This window comes from Chionomys nivalis, chromosome 9 (genome assembly GCF_950005125.1).
Source record: "Chionomys nivalis chromosome 9, mChiNiv1.1, whole genome shotgun sequence".
NCBI lineage: Eukaryota > Metazoa > Chordata > Mammalia > Rodentia > Cricetidae > Chionomys > Chionomys nivalis.
The window spans coordinates 47,782,942-47,801,101 of record NC_080094.1 but is presented as its reverse complement, the minus strand read 5'-3'; the positions used below and the strand labels follow the sequence as shown (position 1 = coordinate 47,801,101).

Sequence of the window (18,160 nt, the reverse complement as noted above, 5' to 3'; positions counted from 1 at the left end):
TAAATATATTTTAATTTTTATGATCTAATTATTTTCAGAAGCATATTATAGTGAGATAGTATAATGAAGGGCATAGTGCAACCCAGTACACACTAATTGCTACTACAATTAATTACCATCACCGTTCTCATGCTAAATTTACCAAGTAAAATTAGTCTACTGATATGATGCTAAGTAATGAAAATGCTTTCTTCTTTGTCAATGAACTTCATTTAAAAGAAGTCAAGGTCGCCGGGCGGTGGTGGTGCGCGCCTTTAATCCCAGCACTTGGGAGGCAGAGGCAGGCGGATCTCTGTGAGTTCGAGACCAGCGTGGTCTACAAGAGCTGGTTCCAGGACAGGCTTCAAAACCACAGAGAAACCCTGTCTCGAAAAAAAAACAAAAAAAAAAACAAACAAAAAAAAAAGAAGTCAAGGTCTAATGGGGGATTCAGCTCATTGGTGCTATGCTCGCCTAGAATGCATGAGAGTATATCAGTAGAATAATACAGTTATGATAATGAAGAATATGGTGCATAAAATGGCAGGGGTTCTAATTCTGTTTTTACCCTTTCTTTCCCTGGTCTAACATCCTTAATTTCTTTCCTAGACATTTAATTTTGGCATTCTAGGTGTGGTTTGTGGGTCTGTTATGGTAGAGGTGATAGCTGTTAAGTATCTCAACCAGAACAATGCAACAAGTAAACAGGTCACACATTATTTCAGATCAGGAAATTTTTGGTAACTGGCAAGCTGAATGTTGAAGTTAAGATAACAATTAGACTATTAAAATGAATCACTTTTAAATATACAGTTCTAGCCGGGCGGTGGTGGCGCACGCCTTTAATCCCAGCACTTGGGAGGCAGAGGCAGGCGGATCTCTGTGAGTTCGAGACCAGCCTGGTCTACAAGAGCTAGTTCCAGGACAGGCTCCAAAAACCACAGAGAAACCCTGTCTCGAAAAACCAAAAAAAAATAAATAAAAATAAATAAATAAATAAATAAATATACAGTTCTGCAGAAAGGGAGTGCCAGCATAGGGAAAGGCAAAAATGACTGGTAACACTAATTTGGCCCAAGATAGTGGTTTGGTTTTTTTTGTTTTATTGGTTGTTTTGGGTTTTTTTTCTTCTTTTTTTTTTTTTTTCTAAAGACAATGGTTTTTAAAGTCCCAAATGTTAAGAGCACTGGCTACTCTTCCCAGCACTCACATCCATCTATGGGGTCCAATGTCCTCTTCTGGTGTGCAGATGTACATGCAGGCAAAGCGTCCATGTACATAAATAAATAAATAAATAAATAAATAAATAAATAAATAAACCTTTTAAAAAAATGTTTAGTCCTGATTGAGAGAAATTCCTATCTTTACACAGGCTGAGACTTGCCCCTTCTCAAGTTCCCCATCTCATTGGTTTAGGGCACAAAGCCTAGTGTAATGAATAATTTGGGGTTTGAGACTCCTTTCTTTCTCTGCCAATGGGCTCAGTCACACAGCCTGGACTTTGCATCTCTGAGACAAGTGGGCAGCAGCTGCCAGTCAGGGGAGATGAGTTCTGACTCCTGCTGCTGCTCTATAGCTGAGTGCTAGGCACATCTCACACTGAAAACGGCCGTAACAGTGGCTCTTAGAGTGAATGAGCTTTCAAGATGAGACAGTTGCTCCTTGCTCTCGCTCTCTCTCGCTCTCGCTCTCGGCAGGGTTTCTCTAGCTTTGGAGTCTGTTCTGGAACTTGCTCTGGACAAGGCTGACCTCAAACTCACAGAGATCTGCCTGCCTCTGCCTCCTGAGTGCTGGGATTAAAGGCGTGCGCCACCACTACCCAGCCCCAGTTGCTTCTTTTCTACAGTCCCTGGTTAGCTGAGAATAAAGTCAAACCCAATTTAGAATTTCTTACATGTAAGCCTGTTATTAAACAGTTCCTCGGGTGGAAATTCCTAGAGTTGAGGTAAAGTACACCTGTAATCTTTGAAAGATTTCTTGCCTAGAATTCACATGTGTATCTTCATGGTCTGATTTAAAATGATACAAAGACACAATATAGAAAACTATGGCTTATATAATGTTTTCCAGATCTAGGCAAAAATGACTTATATAAAAAAGAACTTTTACTACATTCACCATGTGTGTGAAATGGCCACATGTATATTGCCACTTTTATACTGTTGACTGAAACATGACAAGATTTATGTTGATAACAGATGTGTAAGTAGATGAAATAATTGAGAAAAATCTGTAGACACCTGTGGCCCCTTCTCCCATTTGCCTGTGAAATGCATTCTGCAGTGGCACCTGGTGTGCAGAATTTTTAGGAGTACCTTCTGCAACTGTACCGTGGAATTTTGTTTTGTTTTGTTTTGTTTCTTGGTTTTTGACACAGGGTTTCTCTGTAGCTTTTGGAGCCTGTCCTGGAACTAGCTCTTGTAGACCAGACTGGCCTCAAACTCACAGAGATCCACCTGCCTCTGCCTCCCGAGTGCTGGGATTAAAGGTGTGCACCACCACCACCCGGCTTGTACTGTGGAATGGAATGGAGAGAGAAAGTCATGTCAGTGACAGCTTCTGCGAGAATGACCTTTCAGGGTTGTTGTTCTAAACTGGGCTAAAATGAGGGGTCAGAACTTTACACTGTGTGTGTGTGTGTGTGTGTGTGTGTGTGTGTGTGTGTGTGTGTACGCATGTCTACAGATGTGCACTGTGGAAGCCTGAGCTAGACTTTGGTGTCTTCCTTGATCACTTTCTCCTTTATTTACGTAGACAGGGTCTCTTGCTGAACCTGAAGCTCACTGTGGCAGTATCCATAGCGTGCTTTTTCAGGTTTCCTCTGTACCTGCCGTCCCTAGTGTAGGGATTACAGCACCTACTTTGCTTTTTGTAGGGGTGCTGGACGTCCAAAATTTATTCCTCTTGCTTGCATGACAAATACTATCCGCTGAGTCATCTTCCAGCCCAGGCTTTATCCTTCTGGTCATCAGTCACTGAACAGGCTTCACTGGGAGGAGCTTCCTCTTTGGTGAGTTCTGAGATGAGCTCTTCCTGACAGAAGTTTTTAGCAGCTAGGTCTAAATGGGGCCGCATAGTACCTGCTTGCCTTCAAAGAATAAAAACCCCAAACTAAAACTGAATCCTAAATTTGAGTACTTTTTTTTGTAGATGAAAGAAATCTTTTGTTAAAGTAGACATGTAGGTAGTTAACCACTTTGGTATTCACACATTCCCTAAAGTCGCTGCTTCTGAGCATCCTAGAGATGTTCAGATCTTCCCAGTGGTTTTTAGGACCGCTCAGATCTACCTGTGGCAAGGACATCCAGGTTTCTTCTGAGGACTTATTAGACAGCTGGGGTTGTCTTTTAAAAGTGCTTAGAAAAACCATTTGATACTTGTAGTGGTTATTCAGTGGAGGAACTGTTTAGATCAGGCTGGCCTGCGGGCCTATCTGGGGATTTTCTTGATTGTTAATATAGGAAGGCCTAGTCCAGTGTATGGTGTGCAGTGCTGCCATTCCCTGAGCAGGAGAAAGTTGGGTGAGAGCAGAAGGGAGCAGTCAGTATGGGGCATTTGTTCCTCTGCTCCTGACTGTGGGTAAGGCTGGCCAGCTGTCTCGGTTCTGTCGCTGCAATCATGAGCTGTAACTTGGAATTGTGTGCCAGATAAAGTCCTGCCTCCTGTTGGCCAGAATATTTTCTCACGACAACAGAAAGGCAAATGGAACAGTATTTCTTAGTTTTCCCTAAAAACTGTGAGAAGCTGGGCAGTGGTGGTGCACACCTTCAATCCCAGCACTCGGGAGGCAGAGACAGGCAGAGGCAGGCGGATCTCTGTGAGTTCGAGGCCAGCTTGATCTACAGAGTGAGTTCCAGGACTACACAGAGAAACCCTGTCTCAAAACAAAACAAAAAAGTGAAGAGAAATACTTTTTTTCATTTCAGCCATGCACTGCTTAACAGTATTACCTGTTTACAAAATATAAAATATAATTACCTATAAACCAAATGGCCATGGTTCTAACAGATCACAGGGAATGATAACCATCTACAGCTGGCAGGGTGGATCGGCAGGTAAAGGTGCTTGTTGTCAAGAGTGGTGTTCTGAGATCAATCCCCAGAATCCACATGGTAGAAACAGTACTGACCTCCAAATATGTGCTATATACACACAATAAATAAATACATATAATTTTTTAAAAAACTTTTAAAAATCAGTATAAACATTTTTGAATTTTTAAGATTAATTTTTCAATTTTGTAGTATAAATTTTAAGTGCTACTTTGAGCCATGACAGTGATGACTAATGAGCTAAGATGCTAAAAAGTGTTGAGTAGCAGTTCTCCCACTCTAGCTTTCGTGGCGTGCCTGGCAATGGAAGCAGTGTGTGTGGAAGGTGTTCCATGTGATGATGTGCATTTGCGTTGTGAAATGGGTCCTTCTGAGTTAATTAACATAGGAGCAGTAGCGGTGATCTGCGGCTGTTCAGTCAGTGCCGAAGGCTGTATCATCACTGCTAACTCGTGGACTCATAGCTGTGACTTTGACATGTGAATCCATATTCTATTTAAATTTTAAAGAATGTTTATGTGTGGATGATTTTTCTGAGTGTACGTCTGTGTATTGTGTGTATGCCTGGTGCCTCCCGATGCCAGAAGAAGGTATCGGATCCTCTGGAACTGGAGTTACAGATGGTTGATTATAAGCCACTATGTGGGTGCTGGGAATCAAATGTGGGTCCTCTGGTAGAAAGAGCAGCCATTAAATCACCCTCTTAATCACTAAGCTAGGTACCTCTCTAGCCCCTGAGTTCACGTTCTTAATTTGATCCTAGATATCTTTTTTTGTTTATTTTATTTTTTATTTATTTTGCCTATATGTCTTACCTTGGGATTTTTGGGCTGAGTTTCTGCCTTTGAACCAATACTTTAAAAAACTCAGCTACTAAAAAGTTTCTGGGGGCAGGTGAGGTAGCTCAGTAGGTGAAGGCACTTGTTATCATGCCTGATGACCTGAGCTCTACCTCCATGACCCACATGGCAGATATGTGCCCACATATACAAAATATATAAGGAAATGTAATTAAAGAAAACTTCTGGGCCTTTCAGATATCTTAGCAGGTAAAGGACCTATGTTCAAACCTAACAGCCTAAGTTCAGTCTCCGGGCCCCACATGGTATAAGGAGAGAACCGACTCCTGCAGGTTGTCCTCTGCCTTCACACATGGGCTATGGTACCTAAATAAAACATATGGCATATAAATAAATAAGTGTGATGGAAAAATACAGAGAAGACTTTCTAAGCCTCTTTTCCAGGCTAATCTTAATATCATTTTCAAAAAAATGAAATATATGTAGTTAGTTATCACATTAATAAAACATTTTGGATTAAAAACAAATTTATATATTGGTGCATATTTGATGTTCTGCTTTCAGTGGATTTTAAGATGAATTTGCTTATGAATTACTGTTTTATGATTGAGGTTGGATCTCCTTATGTGGCTAAGATCTTTTATCTTGGGCCATCAGAGTTAAAGGTCAAGGTGTCTTTGAACAGTAAGTAGAGAGGAGCACATCCACAGCCCTTCTCTTCTTTAACTTACTCAAGTAATTAAGTTAAAATTAAATGGTCTGAGATTTTTAACCAGATCTAGAGTTCTGGTACTTTAAAAAAATAAATTTTAAAAATCTAGGATTCCAAGGCTGGAGAGATGGCTCAGTGGTTAAGAGCATTGCCTGCTCCTCCAAAGGTCCTGAGTTCAATTCCCGGAGACCGCATGGTGGCTCACAACCATCTGTAAAGAGGTCTGGTGCCTTCTTCTGGCCTGCAGATATGCACACAGACAGAATATTGTATACATAATAAATAAATATTTTTTAAAAAAATCTAGGATTCCAGGCGATGGTAGCTCATGCCTTTAATCCGAGCACTCGGGAGGCAGAGACAGGATCTCTGTGAGTTTGAGGCCAGCCTGGTCTACAAAGCGAGTTCCAGGACAGGCTTCAAAGCTTCAGAGAATCCCTTTTATTTTGTTTTTTTTTTTTTTTTTTTTTTTTTTTTTCTTTTTTTTTTCTTTTTTCGAGACAGGGTTTCTCTGTGGTTTTGGAGCCTATCCTGGAACTAGCTCTTGTAGACCAGGCTGGTCTCGAACTCACAGAGATCCGCCTACCTCTGCCTCCCGAGTGCTGGGATTAAAGGCGTGCGCCACCACCGCCCAGCTATTTTGTTTTGTTTTGTTTTTGTTTTTCGAGACAGGGTTTCTCTGTAGCTTTGGAGCTTGCCCTGGAACTAGCTCTTGTAGACCATGTTGGCCTCGAACTCACAGAGATCCTTGCCTCTGCAAGAATCCCTGTCTTGAAAACCCCAAAAAATCTAGGTTTTCTTCTCACCTATAAAATTAACATAAAAAGCTGTTTTTTAAAAGACCATAGCATATGTGTTTTGGGGAAACAAATGTATCAAGGATGTACTTAGTCAGCAATTATTTGAATTGACTTGTTTGCTTAATCTCCTCAGGACAAGTAGCTTGAAGCTGGAAGGTATAAAGAAATTATGGGGCAAAGAGGGCTATCTCCCCAAAAAGGAGAGTGCAACTGGTGATAAAATGGAAGTGCCGCATGTTCCTGTGGAGGGTACAACAATGGAGAATGTCAGCCAGGCCACAGCCAGAAAGGACCAAGCTCAAGGCCTCACCCAATCTACAGAGGAGAAAGAAAAGCAGTTGTTGGCATCCTCACTGTTTGTTGGGCTTGAACCAGAAAATACAATCAATTTGGTAAGTTGTCTGTTACATTCCTGTAAGTATCTCTGCTCTCTGCTGGTAGCAAGAACTGGATTTCATCTATACATGGTGTGAGGGAAATGCCCTACAGCTCTCACAGCCGTCATCCTTCAGCTCTAGAGCTCAGTGACATAGTTTTGGTTTTCTAATTTATTTTATTTATTTATTTATTTATTTATTTATTTATTTATTTTTCTTCTTCTTATTTATTTATTTAATTATTAAAGATTTCTGCCTCCTCCCCGCCACCACCTCCCATTTCCCTCCCCCTCCCTTTAATTTTACTTATTTATTTATTTATTTATTTATTTATTTATTTATTTATTTATTATGTATGCAGTATTCTGCAGGTATGTATGCCTACAGGTCAGTAGAGGGCACCAGATCTCATTACAGATGGTATGAGCCACCACGTGGTTGCTGGGAATTGAACTCAGGACCTCTGGAAGAGCAGCCGGTGTGCCTAACCTCTGAGCCATCTCTCCAGCCCCAGTGGCATAGTTTTTATACCACTGAGGTGACAGCATCCAGTCCCCTTGAGTAACTTATTCTCTGAAGTCTAGTCGGCTAACAAAAGTCCAGGGTCCACATAAATTATCAGGAATGACCAGGGTGAATGAGAGAATTCTCAGAGGGCAAGGGGAATGATTGGAGATTGTCAGTAATAGTGGTCTGTCTGTGGGCTCTGCTTGCGTAGACCTGATCAGACTGTTCTTCACTTAGGTTAGTGGTGGCAAATTCTATGGAATGTTTTTCTTCTGTATTTTCTGGTCAGCCTCTGATTTTTGTTATTGAGGTAAAACCAATTTTTCTTCTTTGCTTACTAACATAGATCATGAAATCAAATTATTATAGATTATTAAAATACAGTTTGGGTCCCCTTTGTAGTCAAGGTAATTTAGGAGTCTATAATACAGCTCTGGAAACAAAAACAAATCTAGGTTGTCCAATTTTATAATGTAGTAAAGGATACCAAACAACATTTTTTAAAACTACTACAACTGAGTTCTGACCTTATTCTATTTCCTTTTCTGAGTTTATGGTTTTTAAAAGTGTTTTGTTTTTGTTTTTGTTTTTTTCAAGAGAGGGTTTCTCTGTGTGACCACCCTGGCTGTCTCTGTAAACCAGGCTAGCCTCAAACTCAGAGATCTGCCTGCCTTTGCTTCCCTAGTACTGAGATTAAAAGCAAGCACCATCATGCCTGGCAGTTTATGTTTTTTAAGTTGGAAGTAAAATTTAGCTGATACCTTTAAGAATTTTAGGGTTTTACATTTTATTTATCTGAGTTTTGCAAATCTTTGCTTTACAGATTCTTAGTGTTAATATAATGTTCATTTGAGATTATAGAAGATATTTAAAGCTCATGATTAGTAAAATAGTTTCTTCTTATATTATATTTTATTATTGCAGTTGGGAAAAGCAGACCTCGTGTCTCACAAGTTCAGGAGGAAATCAAAATTCAAGGTCTCCCAAAGTGACAAGATACCCAGTGCTCATAACCCTGCCTCCTCCGCCCTCAGCTCTGTATCAGCTGTGGCCCGTGGGGATGATGACTGTCTGAGTGCTTTGAACAGAGGGGACACTGAACTCAGTGCAGAGCTCTTGGGTTCTGGGTCTTTGTCAGAGCTGTCCTCGGGTGAAAAACTCTCAAGTGTCAGCTCGCCTGCGCCTTCTTTGTTTGCTGATAACAACATGGAAGTTTTCCACCCCTCTTCATCCTCCACAACTTTAACTGCAGCCTCTCTGTTAGAAGAAACTCCAGAGCGTGGGCTTTCAAGTCTCATGGAAATCTGTAGTAATGACACGGTGTCAGTGTCTTCTTACAAAATTTGGAAGGATGATTGTTTATTGGTGGTCTGGGCAGTCACTAGTAAGACTGATTCAGAGGTGACAAATGCTAAGTTAGAAATTTTTCCTGTGGAAAACTTCAAGGTAAGACAATGGGTAATTTATCTTTTCTACCTTAAGTAAATGACACTTACTTAGTGTTTCTGCCTTTGCCTCTGGCACCTTATGAATTTGTTCCATATCCTTTCTTCCTTAAATCAGGGCTCAGGATACACTACTCTAAAGAAACACAGGAAGGCCGGGCGGTGGTGGCGCACGCCTTTAATCCCAGCACTTGGGAGGCAGAGGCAGGCGGATCTCTGTGAGTTCGAGACCAGCCTGGTCTACAAGAGCTAGTTCCAGGACAGGCTCCAAAACCACAGAGAAACCCTGTCTCGAAAAACCAAAAAAAAAAAAAAAAAAAAAAAGAAAGAAAGAAACACAGGAAGCCTAGTAGTACTGTGTTTGGGAGGCCGTAGATGTGTAAAGTGAGTCTCTGTGGAGCATAGTGAGGAATGCAGGTGGTGTGCACCTTTAATCATCCAGCACTCAGGAGCAGAGGAAGGATCCTGTGAGTTCCTGGACAGCCAGAGCTAAAAAGTGAGACCTTGTCTCAAAACCCAAAAAACAAACAAAAAAAGAATATAGGCTTTTTGTTTTTGTTTTTGTTTGTTTGTTTGTTTTTCTCTGTAGCTTTGGTGCCTGTCCTGGAATTAGCTCTTATAGACCAGGCTGGCCTCAAACTGACAGAGATCTACCTGCCTTTGCCTCCCGAGTGTGTGCACCACCACCGCCCTGCAAATATAGGCTTCTTATACGGCTTTGTTTTTAATCTTGCTACTGTGCCTTACTTGCCATGTTACATGGTCAGGTTTCTTAAATGCTTTTGCCTGTTTCTTCCTGTTGAAAGCAAGGATATTAACGTTATGTTCCTGTAAAGAATTGACTAGTTGCCTGGGCAGTGGTGGCACACATCTTTAATCCCAACACTTGGGAGGCAGAGACAGGTGGATCTCTGTGAATTCAAGACCAGCCTGGTTACAGAGCTGGTTCCAGGACAGGCTCCAGAGCCACAAAGAGAAGAAATCCTGTCTTGGGAAAAAAAAAAAAAAAGCAGAATTGACTAGTTGATATCTGTAAAATGCTTTTAACATTAAATGCATATCCTGTGTTCTTGTGTTTCCTGATTTTATTCTATGATCTCTATTCATGTCTTCTCTAAGGGCTACATTTGCTCTTATCATATTCACTGAAATTAACTTTTCAGATTATTTAACAGAACCAAATAGAGCATTAAAAAATATTAAGGATTAAACATTTCTCCATGTGATTTTCTTATTCTATGCTCGGTACTTGGGCATCCATAACCCCGAAAGGGTGCTGTGGCAAAGTTCCTTTGTCTGCATTGTTGTAAGTGTTTTTGGCACAGTTGTGACATTTGACAGGCATGTGTCAGAAGGATAACCACTTCTTTCTGTGAACTACATACAGTTTGTTGAATGAGTTATTTTATGGTCCATTGCCCAGGTCAAGAATTCTTGAATACATATTAAAAAGCAAAGAAATGTGTCTGAATCCTACCAGTACAGTTTGAGTAGGGATGGAGAGAGAGAATGGAAGGCAGCTGTATGATTGTTATAGATCTTCTAGTTTAAGAATCTAGTGGTAGCCAAGCAGTGGTGGCGCACGCCTTTAATCCCAGCACTCAGGAGGCAGAAGCAGGCGGATCTCTGTGAGTTTGTGGATAGTCTGGTCAGTTCCAGGACAGTGGAAGGGGGGGGGGGTGCTACACTCAGAAACCCTGTCTCAAAAAAAAGGTAGGAGCAATGGAAGAATGCTTGCTTAGTGCACAGACACTGCTTCCCGAGTGCTGGGATTAAAGGCATGCGCCACCACAGCCTGGCTGTTTAGTGAATATTTGTATGTTGTTTCCATAATGTCATTTGTTAATTTCCCACATTAGTGTACTTTATTACTTTATCACTTAAATAGAAGTTTGCTATCCGTATAACATTATAATGGTGCTTTCCTTGGTATTTTTATTACTTTAATTTACAGATTATTGAGCAACCTGGATGCTGTTTGCCCGGGATGGAAAGCTCCACATCTTTTCAGTATGGTGTACAGATGGAAAGCCCTTCTGTAGAGGGGACTCTCTGTGGTGTTATAAATTACCAGATGATGGATGTACATTCTCTTCAGTTGGAATTTTCCATGAACTTATCATTATTAGATTTTATTAGGTAAATATCTTCTGGCATGTTTAAGTTATTCAGCCGTTATACCCTATCCCCCTTTTTTCTTTCTAACTAGAGACACTATGTTAACTATTAGGAAATATAAGAATTAAATTATTAGGGGCTGGAGAGATGACTCAGCATCTAAGAGCACTGACTGCTCTTCCAGAGGTCCTGAGTTCAATTCCTAGCACCCACATGGTGTCTCACAACCATCCGTAATGAGATCTGGTGCTCTCTTCTAGCCTGCAGGGATACATGCAGGCAGAATGCTGTATACATAATAAATAACTCTTTAAAATAAAGAATAAGTATTATATTCTTTAGTCTTGGGTTAGAGAGATGACTCATTGACTTCCAAGGCTTCCAGAGTACAAGAGTTGGGTTCCTAGCGCCTGCAACAGTGGCTTACAACTGCTTGTGACTCCAGCTTCAGAGGATCCGACACCACACCACTCCGGCGTCTGTGGAGTTCTTGCATACATGTGCACATGCTCACACACAAACATGTACTATATACACATAAATAATATTTTTAAAACCTAGGGAGGTTGTTTGTTTGGTTTGGTTTTTGGAGGGTTTCTTTGTGTAGCTCTGGCAGTCCTGGAACTCACTTTGTAGAGCAGGCTGTCTTTGAACTCACAGAGATCCAGCTGCCTCTGCCTCCCTAGTGCTGGGATTAAAGGCGTGTGCCACCAATGTCCAGCTTAAAAACCTTGTATTCTTATAAATCAGGCATGGTGGCTCATGTCTATAATCCCAGCAGTCAGGAAGCTGAGACAGGAAGATTCCCACCTGCTTAAGCATAGTGAGTTCTAGGCCAGCCTGGGCCACAATTTAAGTCTCAGCCCCTTTCCACCCTTATTTCATAATTTGAAGAAGATATATATATATATATATATATATATATATATATATATATATATATATATATATATATCTCACAGTTTGGTAGATAATAAATTCTGTGTCTTTAAATGTAGGGTTTTTATAAATCAGTATGTACTTAACACAGAAACTCAAATGTTATAAGAATATAAATAGAATATAAAAGTTAGCTGGGTGGTGGTGGCACACACCTGTAATCCCAGCACTCCCAAGGCAGAGGCAAGCCTGGTCTACAAGAACTAGTTCTAGAACAGGCTCCAAAAAACGAAAATAAATAAGTAAATAAAATAGAGAATATAAAAGTTGTCTATAATTCATCCCCTAAATGTTTTTTGTATTCATATAATTATTTCAACATGTGTGTGTTGACAGAGTCTTAAGTTCTTTGGCTAATTTATTTAAAGTTCTTTATATTGATTATGTTGTATATGACTTTGGCAGAAATTTCATTATTCCCCAAATCCAAAGTGTGTGTGTGTGTGTGTGTGTATGATAGAATAGTTTATATTTGAGAATTTGTGAAGTTATTTGGTAAAATCTTGTTGGAGGGATTAGTATCTAAAAAGAGATAAAATTGAATGAATTCTTGAAAAGAAAAGTTCAATTTAATATCTTCTGGTATAGTAACTTCATCAGGTTGGAAGATAATGCTCAATATTCTAATCATACCTGTTTTAAAAGCATAAAGCTCTTGGAACTCAACTTTATCATGACTATATTTCATTTCCATGAGTCATATAGAATGTGTTTGTTCAGCATCATTGTGTTCTTAACAGCATAAACTAATTTTTAAAATTATTTTCAGGCCATTAAAGATCTCAACTGAAGACTTTGGCAAACTCTGGTTGGCCTTAGCAAATGATGTGAAGCAAACTATAAAAATATCAGAGCCTCAAGTTGCCTTGGCTTCTGTCCTAACAGAGCTGCAGCAGAAGCTGGGACTTCATGTCATTGACGTCATAGGTGTGTAGAATTACGAAAAGGCAGGCCATGTGAATGTGGATTTTCTTTCAGGTGTCATGCTTCTTAGAACTATGCTTCTTATCACATGTATCTTTAAGACAAGTGTCTTAAAGTGTCCAGACTGTATTAAAGAATATTTGATTTAAAATATTACGGTGTGTAATTAACTATCACTTAGCTTTTGTTTTTCTTTTTAACACTTTAAACATTTCTCCATTTGTGTGGAGTAGGCCTCAAATCCAACCAGAAAGTGGTTGATGACTCTCAAAATGGTTATGTCTCTGTTGGATCAGACAGCACCTCTAGCCTGGAAGATCAATATTGTCATAAGCAGTGTCCACACCAGTTGAGACCATGGACACCTTTTATCTCCAGCATCCTGCTGGGCCTCTTCTAACACATTGGTTGCTAACCACCAGGGAGGAAGCTTCCAGATCAGCTTCAGCCTTATCAGTGTGTGACATCCAAAGGGTGTTGTGTCTTCAGTAATAGTCTTGCTACCTAGATACAGTGAGTCATAAGAAGCAATGTTACCAACCTCCATTGCTTTGGGGGCCTCTGGAGCCTCCTGGTCTGCAGCTGCTGTGCTAATAATATTCTACTCCTGCAGCTGGGTTTAGAACCGTGTGGTGTCTAGCAATAGAATTCTCTGTCTTTGCAGGATACCTCTGTTCCAGGTTTTAAGAAAATTATCATGTCATGCTTAGTGGTGCATTCCTTTAATCCCAGTGTGGGGAGCTGGTTTCAGGACAGCCAGCTCACACAGAAAGGAGGGAAAGAAGAGAGGGAGAAAAGGAAAATTGTATCTTTTAGTTTACCTATAAAGCAGTAGGTTTCAATGTGGGTTTTTTCTTGTAACATTAATTTTGGTTAACCTTAGTCATTCTGACTGGGGTAAGAGAAAACCTGAAAGTAGTTTTAATTGACGACTAAAGATACTGAACTTTTATATATACATATATATTTCTCAGCTGTAACATGAACGGGGTGCCTGTTTGTTGTTGGGTTTCTGTCCCTGCCCGGTACCCCACAATCGTTTAGCAGCAAAGAAAATCACACATAGGTCTCCATAAGCTGATTGGCCCATTAGCTCTAGCCTCTCACTGGCTAACTCTCACATCTTTTTTTTTTTTTTTTTTTTTTTTTGGTTTTTTTCGAGATAGGGTTTCTCTGTAGTTTTGGAGCCTGTCCTGGAACTAGCTCTTGTAGACCAGGCTGGTCTCGAACTCACAGAGATCCGCCTGCCTCTGCCTCCCAAGTGCTGGGATTAAAGGTGTGCGCCACCACCACCCGGCCTAACTCTCACATCTTGATTAACCCATTTTTCTGATCTGTGATAGCCATGTGGCTCAGTACCTTTTTTCAGTGGGGCAGATCATATCCTGATGCTTCGGTGATCTGGGCAGGAGTGGAGGAATCAAGTTCCTCCTTCCCAGAATTCTCCTGTTCTCATTACATCATTTCTACTACCTGTCTAGTTTTCCCGCCTATATTTTTTTGCCTGGCCAATCAGCACTTATTTATAACATGATTGACAGAATACAGACAATTCTCCCACACCATCACACTATATACGTTATAGTATACTACTATTTGGTGAGATATATATATATATGTGATTTTATATATTACTATATACTATTAGTCTGTTACCAAGCACTTGGGGCATTTCTATTTTTTGTCCGATATGAACAATGCTGCTGTGGATATAAATGTTGAAATACCTGTTGATATTCTTTCCCTCAGTTCTTCTGATCATATACGTAAAGTGGAATTGTTGAATCATATGTTGTTTTTTTGGATAAATCACTAGATCATTTATATAACAAACATACATCTTTTTACATTAGTAAGCAAGAGTTCATATCTGTCCACATCTTCAGCAATACTGCTGCTTTTAGCATATATATATATATATATGTGTGTGTGTGTGTGTGTGTGTGTGTGTGTCTTCCAAACAAGTATGAAATGCTATCTCATAATTTTGATTGGTATTTCTCTGGTGATTAATGACAAACATCTTTACATGTGCTTATGGCCCGTTTGTAGATATTCTTAGAGGAATGTCTGTTGAAGTCTATTTTATTAAATAATTTCCCTTCTTGTTCTGTTGCAGGCAATGAAGGGCTGTTGGCATGTAAGCTGCTCCCATCCACCCCGTGTGTTCTGCACTGCCGAGTGCAGGCTGATGCGGTGGCCCTGTGGTTCCGGTCCTCCTGCTCTGCTCTTCCAGACTATTTATCATGTCACTGTCAGAAGGTGATAGAGACATCCTAGCAATGCTCTGTTCAGTTTACTTTCTCACATAAATGGTTTACATTTATAAACTTACCAAAGTACAAAGAACTCATGGTACTTCTGATGGAAATGGGGATTATTGTAAGGTTCGGTGTATGCGTTTTCTTCTTGATTTCTGATAAGGATGATCCCCAAGAAACTGTGTCACTAATTTTTTTACTCAGGATTGTACAGTATGTTTGGGTCTCCCCAAATGACCTAAGCTAATGTTATAAAATGTAATGATTTATATATCACTTAATGTGAAGGAACTGAAAATATTTATTTTGTTATAAGTGTTTTATAACAGGTTTATTCTAGCATTAACTGATTTCTAATAAAGCCAAGACTCAGTTCTCTTCTTTGATGCAGGGACACATGAGATTGGCTTTAGAATGTGGTGTTTGTTGTGGGAAAAGGTGTGCTCTCAGTTCCGTTTTACTAGGTCAGTGTTAAACTCAGACGGCCTAGCACATACTAACGGTTGTAGGAGATTCATGAGCATGCTGGGTATTGGGCAGATCCAATCTGCGTTTTTGGGTTTTTTTTACTTTTTAACTTGTTATACTTAATTTTAAATAATTTGGCCATAAAGTACATCTGTTTGCTATTAGATCCATTTGGCAATTAAATTCTGTGACCATACTCTAAAAAATTAATTTTTCATGACTCTTAAAACTACTAATATTCAGTGGATGTAGATGCAGTAGTAACCATGTAAATATATTGTTTTCATGTTGTATTTGTGCATATAAGGCCTCTGTTAATAAAAGATGTTTTGCCTCGTATGTATGATGGGCCAAAATCCTGAGATTGTATATTAACTGAAATAGTATTTTATAAAAACTTATGGTGCTGTGGGAAATATTTATTTTACCATTTCTGGTACTTCACCATTGAAACTATTCAGGTAATACAACCTTTAAGTTGTTACTTCTAGCTCGCAGGACTGGCTGTCACCCAGGTCAGGCACTCTGGGTTTAGGTTATCTCAATATTTGCTCATCAAGATGCTAATGAGCCAGTAGATCTCAGTCATCTGTAGTTAGAGCAAAAGAAATATAGTATTTTTTAAATTAATTTTTAGGTTATTCATTTAAAATGCAATATTTTGTTAATTTCTCTTTTAAAAACATATAGTAAGCTAAGTGGTGGTGGCATATACTTTTAATCCCAGCACTCCAGAAGCAGAGGCAGTAGGAGTTCTGTGAGTTCAAGACCAGCCTGGTCTACAGAGCAAGTTCCAGGACAGCCAAAGCTACACAGAGAAACCCTGTCTCAAACCCGCCCCCAAGAAACTCACAAAAATTAAATAAACAAGTAAATAAAAACCTGCAGTAAACCTTGCTAAAAGAGCAATAGGTGACTAGAAATTCCTGTGTATCAGGTTTCTCCCTTTGAGTAGAAAACCAGGCACATTATCAGCCTCAGCACTTTCATGATAAAGGGACTCCAGAGCGCCAGCTTCGCGTTGTCTTTCAGCAGCCCTCCCCGCTCCTTAGCCTCACACTCACGGTGGCAGAGCAGGGCAACATTTGGTACAGGAGACTCTCCCTGGCATATACTTTCAGGTATTTATGTGCTACCTGAGGTGGATCAGTTATGGAGGGGTGGGGTACAGTATCTAAACTCACAGGGAGAGCAGTCCCAAGAGATCATAGTTTTGTTTGTTTTCTGCTACTTTGTTACAAGGTATGCTCATGAGAGCAGCAGTAATTGTCATGAAACATGCTTGACCTAAGAAACTGCTTAATACTGCATGTGTGATGGTAGGTTTGGGGTTCAGGGATAATTTTAGATCTGCCAAAGGGAACATAGTGTCACTTTTGTTCTTTCTGAACCCACTAAGTAAAATGTAAGGTAACAGGGTTTCTACTGAAATGTTTAATATGATGTTTACAACGTTTATGAATTTGAAAACTAATGATTATAATAGAAAAGACTATATATTTAAAAACCTTGGGCCAGTATATATTCTATCTAAACTCATTGAGGTATGTTCTGAATCAGGCATCATCAACCTTTTTGCATTTGTAGGAGATATGATCATAAAGTAGGGAGAATTTTAGATCTAGTCTCCTTACTTTATAATCACAATTCAGCCAATAAAGGTAATACTTAGGAGAAGAAGGGTCGTGTGCTTCATGCTAGGGTGGATTGGCAGCAGGCATGAGGCTGGGGACACAAAGGAAAACAGGAAAAGCATTGAGAGTCATCCCCAGAAGGTCAGCAGAAAAGCTGCATGGGTATGAGAGGACCCTGTGCTGGTCCTGCCAGAGAAAACGGAGGAGAAGCTGAGCGGTCAGTGAGAGCTCGTGTGCCAAGCTTGCCAGGCGCTAGCTACATTTGCTCTGCAGGTGAGTGCTGACAAAATTCTCCTAAAATCCTCCAGGTCGATTGTGTGAAACTGCAGTATTTTAATTTCATTTTACTGTTGGTTCTTTTGTTTTCTGTGGATAACCATGGTCTTGGTCGCATGGTAAGCCACTAGAAGTGCACTGAATCTGTTCATGTGTCTTTAAGCTGTTTCCTTGTCATAATTTTAGGGCAGAACAATGCAAGTGAATAGCAACTTAATGTGCATTTTTTTTTTTTTTACTTTGTTTTGGCACTGAACTCTGTAATTTTAAAAATTTCAATTGAATGTATAATAAAAATATATCTATGCTTTTCTGGGTATATATCTTCTTTATAATTTAAGTAGATGAAAATTATTTAATCAGTATATCTATATATCTATATATATTCCTAAATACATAAAACCAATTTGCTCAGTCTGTGTCATGTTACTTGTATTTATGTTCTTGCATGTGTGTTGTATGTACATGTTTGTGTGGCTGTGTGCATGCAATCATGTAAGTGTTCATGTTTCAGGGGTCCGAGGTCAAGATCAGGTTTCTTCCTTACTATCTTATTAGTTTTTAACTTTTTTTTTTTTTTTTTGGTTTTTTGAGACAGGGTTTCTCTGTGGTTTTGGAGCCTGTCCTGGAACTAGCTCTTGTAGACCAGACTGGTCTCGAACTCACAGAGATCCACCTGCCTCTGCCTCCCAAGTGCTGGGATTAAAGGCATGCGCCACCACCGCCCGGCTAATAATATGAATTAGGCCTGGCAGTTGTGGCTCTCACCTTTAATCCCAGCACTCAGGAGGCAGAGACAGGATCTCTTTGAGTTCGAGGCCAGCCTGGTCTACAGAACGAGTTCCAAGACAACTAGGGCTGTTACACA

The 18,160-nt window shown here is 39.9% G+C and overlaps 1 protein-coding gene across 1 annotated transcript in view; it reads left to right on the top strand.

Annotated features, from left to right (window-relative positions):
• Ap4e1 (adaptor related protein complex 4 subunit epsilon 1) overlaps positions 1-17,597 on the top strand; it is a 59,116-nt gene extending 41,519 nt beyond the window's left edge. Inside the window, exons 17-21 of the mRNA XM_057781135.1 lie at positions 6,477-6,735; positions 8,152-8,673; positions 10,627-10,811; positions 12,499-12,656; positions 14,773-17,597. Coding sequence (XP_057637118.1) covers positions 6,477-6,735; positions 8,152-8,673; positions 10,627-10,811; positions 12,499-12,656; positions 14,773-14,933 — 1,285 coding nt within the window. The 3' untranslated portion in view covers positions 14,934-17,597. The remainder of the gene's footprint in view (positions 1-6,476; positions 6,736-8,151; positions 8,674-10,626; positions 10,812-12,498; positions 12,657-14,772) is intronic.
• The last annotated feature ends 563 nt before the right edge of the window (positions 17,598-18,160 follow it).